The following is a 5,353-nucleotide window of genomic DNA, read 5'->3' as shown; positions in this document are numbered from 1 at the left end:
CGAGAGCTAGTTATAATGATTAGCAATAGATTAGGTTGTTAAGATTCAATACTAGGTAATATATTGTACGCTCGCCATCTCACTATATATATGTGTGGCCAAATGACGCGCATTTTGTTGGTATTTTAATACAACATTAATAGCAGGCTCAGGGTGTGTCAATAAATAACAACGGGAATATACAGGGATATGACGAGTTTCACCACAGAAATGAATAAAAATTACTTTTATAGTTACCGATAATCAATCGAAGATCGAAGAGATTGGCTGTGAAGACTGAGTCTGAATGATTTAGAAGACGCTAAGTGAATGGAAAGTTTGTGTAATGACAAGCACAATCATTATGTCCTTTCACAATAAAAAAATTTGGCAGAACGAGTGTGTTCCAACAGTTGAAGTAACAGTTAAAGTAAAAGTAAGGTTGCTATAACGTATGTTGCTATGGAATAAATACTACCGTACAACAGCTATAAATAAATCAACAGAAACCCTAAATGAAAATAAACATGGAAAAACTTATCCAGCTCTAAGTTATCTGAATGAGAAATAAATAGCGAGAAGAATGATGATAAAGACGAAGACAAGCACTGCCCCGACGATGAAGCGGTGCTGGAGCGCGCGACGAAGCATGGCGCCCAGCACGCGGGAGCTGGTGTCTAGGTCTAGTTTACAGCCTGTGTGAAAATATTTTATTGTGACTGTTCAGGTCCTTGTCCAACTTGTGCAGCTGTGGAAACAAAGCTCTTGAATTCGATGAACAAATATATATTCCACACCATAGCCAAGCATTTATATATAAATGTATATGCTATATAATATACCCATATACATAAATTTTACAATGACTTCTTCTTACTGTATGTTTGAGCATATGCTAGACTAATGCAAAATAATGCAATATGTAACATCACTATCTGAAAGTGGCTCATGAATGCCTTGGAACTCACTCTACTTCTGGCGTTTTGTATGGTGCTGCGCTGATGGTGCAAGTCTCCAAGAATTTCTGCTCCAATGGCTTCAGTTTCCAATGCAACCTTCAAAACATAAATAATTAGAATAAAGCACAACTCTAGCAGTGTAAAGCTTGAATATTATATTAAAATAACAATAAGGATGAATTTAGACATTTAATGCAAATGTATTGACCAGCAAAAAATAAATACAAGAAAGTAATGGGATTTTTTGAGAAATACATCATGCACCAATCTTAAAAATATTTCGCCTATTTTACAGGAATATTCTAAATGTAGGAAGGAACAGTTTATTGGTGTGGGAAGCCTTATTTAATGATCTTGCAAGAAATTAAGATTTTCTATTAAGAGCCCTGCAAATTCCCCTTATCTTAAGATGCAATGACATGTAAAGTAAAATTAAAAAATGAAAGAAGAGTATAATTTTCAGTGTAGAAATTGAAGATAAACTGCATAAAAATGAATCACTAAATTAGTCATGTTAAAGTTTTTTTATATATCATTTTTGTATGGATTTAGTGCACTCCTGGGGTTCATCATGTTTCGATTTCTTTTGTTTTTAGACTGGATAAATGCTGGCAAACTATAAGATATCATTGTTCAAAGCTGATCCCCATGCCTTGGTTTTGGTCTCTTTACTGTTTATTACACTGTACATACTTTGTTATTTCTTGTTCTATTGATTCTGGATAAATTGTTAAATAAATACGAGGGAAAGGTCAAATAAAAATGTGGATAGGGATAGCTGTAGTGGAGGTAGATACCATCACTAAATCATGGTTTTCTTAAAACCTTCACAAAAAAAAAACACCCTCGGGACTACCACGTGTCTGACAGCACCTGATAGTTAGTATCCTGTAACATTATAAAAAACAATAGAGAGGTGGAGTTGAGGAAAAACTTTTTCTTGATTAAATTGACAAAGAAACATAGAAAGAGAACAAAATAAATTTGTAAACACCAACTGAAGTGCATTGAAAGGTAAAAAATACAATCAATATAGTAAAACCAAATTGGTTGGGAATTTTTTGAAAAAATTAAGGAACAACCTGGTAGCTTCTAGTGAGTCTGGCTGAAGTGATATCCAGTTTGTCGCTGTCTTGCAAGAGTTGCTCCCGCATTTCATCTGGCAGGCCTGCAGTGCCACTGTACATGACACCATCCCTGCCCCCACTCAATAGCTCAATTCGTTCAGTCTCTGGAATGAGGGAACAAGGTAAGCATGGTACCTACATACAGTGCCAGTTTATAGAACATGCAGAATAAATTTAATGTCAAGTGACAAATAGCACCCAGGATTCCTATTTAATAATTAAATTTGAAAAAGTTGAGAATTAACAAGGAAGCTTCTTTAAGGACAACTGACAATGAATAATGTTTAAAACTTGAAGTATTGAAAGTAGTGATATTCTATAATTTATATTACTACTCCCATTTATGTCAATGATTTTTAATAGCATAGAAAAAACTTCATTATGTGTGACTTGATACAATCCAGAACAAAATTGGCTATTCTAAATATTCAAAAGTTATTTCATGATATGGAAATTAAATAGTGAAAATCAAATAACATTAATCAATGAATAATGCTGCAGCAAAATTAAATAACTCTGTAATGAGCAAATTGGGGATGAAACAAAATGCTATAAAAAATTATGATTAATCTTACTTTCCCTTGCTCTGTTGTATTCTCCTCTGAGACGACTGAATTCCATTTTGTGACTCTGAACTCGAAGATTGTGCCTCTGCCTCTGAAGTTCATCTGTGCAGTCTCGTACTTCCATCTCCATGCGCTCAAGCTAAAGCAGAGGGTGATACAATATATTTTTGTTGCAAAATTATACTGTAAGAATAGGACTGGACAAAGAGGTGATGTAGAGAAAGGATTGCTCAGGCAAAAAGCCTTGGGTAATTAATGAATAATTTTAGTTTAAAACAAGAATATATTTATTATTTCAATGTTTTATCAGCAACATATGAATAACTTACCAAGTCTTTAGCTTCTTCTATTAATGACTCTAAATCAGGGATTGAAGTGCCCACCCTGCCTGTAAAACAGTATAAAAAAATTCTCCATCAGAATTGAAATAACTGACTGGATTCATTACTAAAGAGGCAAATTGTAGTTCAGAACTTAAATAAGCATTATCATCAGTTTAATGTTGTAATTTAAAAGAATTATTATATCTTCTTGTGTGATTTAATGAAAGCTGGACTTAACATAAAATTTTTGTAAATCCACAAAAAATTGAAATTTTATTATTAATTTTCAGGAAGTCCTATATCATTTTAAAAACTCTTTTTCAAGCTAAATAAGCAAGTCTGCAAGCACCAGTCTTGTCTGAATTAATTAAACCAAGTCCAAAGTGGAAAGTCTGGCAGAAGCCATCCATGGTAAAGCAATGCGGATGGCGGAAGTTGAAAATTTTATGAAATGACATGTTTGCGAAGTGCAAACCGCGATTTTTTAATCAAACAAAAATTTATGACATTCGAGCCGCGAGATTTCATACCTACTGAAATTATATGATATTAGAGCCGCTATATTTCAGACAAAAATAGGACTTTTCCAGACTAGCTGGTGTAAAACCATACAAGTTGCAAAAAATCCAAAATGAGAAATTGGCAGTCACCTGAGAATGAGATGAAAATGCTTATAGGCCTAGTTAGCACTTAGCCTACCTAGCCTAGTCAATTTCACCCATTCCTATAAGCTATACCTAACTCTTGAGTCTTGACTAATTTCTTCCTTAAAACGAAATAAAAATGGCATATTTTGGCTTGAAATTTTGTGAAAAATTAACTATCAAATGCTGTTTTCAACTAAAATTTTTTAAATGTTTGCCCAATCAAATCTTCCAGATGGCAGATTGGTCAAAATAATTTTTTTAATTATTACCAAAATCTTTGGCCTTGGGAAAAATGTTTAGTTGAAATAAATATTGAAATTGCATCTAATTATATTCCCTGGCTATATTTATATTGAATCTACTTGAAATGCATCAATATAAGACATAACATAGTAAACTTACTGGGGCTGCCGTTTGCCAGCAGACATATTTTTGACGTAATTTCAGCCGTAAGAGTGGCAAACTGTTGCTCATACTCGGGTAATAAATCCGTCATGACTGCAATCGCTCCGTTTTAAATCTTTTAGGCTTAAGCGTAACAAATCAGTTAAATTAATGAGCCCTATTTAGATCTGACAAAGAATCAAATCCACTAATCCACGAGTTGACTGGTAACATTAACTTAGTCGATGAAACTGCCAGCTGGATGTAAACGGAGGGTCCGACACCGGAAACTTTTCCGCGAAGTAGATCAACAGCGGAATCATTAATTTTTTTAATTCAATTTACTAAGATGTTAAAAATCAGTCCTCTAGACGTATTATATTTCTTTAAAGTTAAATTATTTGTAGAATACAGTGAGCAGATAACATAATGAAAATGCCGATAGTTGAAGTAGTTTAAAAGAAAAAATATTTAGCTTGACAAGTTAAAATATCCAACTTTAGCTGAATGAAAACATAAAGGAGGCGTTAAATGAGAAACCATATACGGAGTGAGGTCTGATTGTCGAGCTTCTTGATATTGATGTAAGCAAAACAAAACGCAAGACGCAATATTCGGGCCACGGGACAGCGCGTCATCGTCTGCAGGATTAAAGGCTTAAGCCCTGGGTCTAAGACAACTGCAATTTATTGCGTAGCGAGCGTCAGGGCCAAGCAACGATGCCCCGGAACAGAATTAATGACAGATGCGGATTTGAAAGGATCAATCAAGGCCGAAGCTTGACGTCGTTCGAGCAATGGCGATTGACGAAATAGACTTTCTTGGCGTTAAATTCGTAGTTAACTTTTGACTGGCAAGTTTGTTGTCCAAGTTGACAGTTGAGGCCGCGGTTGATGAACTATGCTAATGTATTCATCATCTATGTTGACGATTATTCTTATCATTGCACTTTCGTTAAGACGTGATTTAAACTTCAGTAAGTGATTACTAGATTTGATTTGACACTGTACGATGGTATCTACCAAACCTCAAAACCCAAACCTATCAACCTTCACCAAATTTACGCACGTTTTCAATATTTTAATAAAATGAGCTTATTCGTAAATTTTGCCTCTTCCGTCTTCACAGGCTGAATGACAATTCAGGGAAACGTTTTACGTGTCGTAAAAAATGTCCATCAGAATTGGAAATTGTTTTAAATCAGGGAATGTATTCTAACGGGAATTCATCATCAGTTTATCACTTCTTGGCAACGGTCTGAGATACGCAGACTATAAAACATATGAACTTATGGTCCAGAATGAGAATTGAAACACAGCACATTTTAATACCGATTAAGATAGTTTTGTTAAAGTAATTTTAGACTAT

The 5,353-nt window shown here is 34.3% G+C and overlaps 1 protein-coding gene across 1 annotated transcript; it reads right to left on the bottom strand.

Annotated features, from left to right (window-relative positions):
* Nucleotides 1-324: 324 nt before the first annotated feature.
* LOC108668170 (vesicle transport through interaction with t-SNAREs homolog 1A) lies at nucleotides 325-4,249 on the bottom strand. Its single transcript, XM_047884190.1, has 6 exons — nucleotides 4,004-4,249; nucleotides 2,961-3,019; nucleotides 2,641-2,770; nucleotides 2,021-2,169; nucleotides 944-1,034; nucleotides 325-674 (listed from the first exon to the last, which is right to left on the bottom strand). Exons 1-6 carry the CDS (start codon nucleotides 4,095-4,097, stop codon nucleotides 532-534), a joined length of 666 nt encoding a protein of 221 aa, XP_047740146.1. The 5' UTR covers nucleotides 4,098-4,249; the 3' UTR covers nucleotides 325-531.
* Nucleotides 4,250-5,353: the final 1,104 nt, after the last annotated feature.

This window comes from Hyalella azteca, unplaced genomic scaffold, assembly GCF_000764305.2.
Source record: "Hyalella azteca isolate HAZT.00-mixed unplaced genomic scaffold, Hazt_2.0.2 contig14806, whole genome shotgun sequence".
NCBI lineage: Eukaryota > Metazoa > Arthropoda > Malacostraca > Amphipoda > Hyalellidae > Hyalella > Hyalella azteca.
Note: the sequence above shows the minus strand (reverse complement) of the source record. Positions and strands in the feature narration are given on the sequence as shown.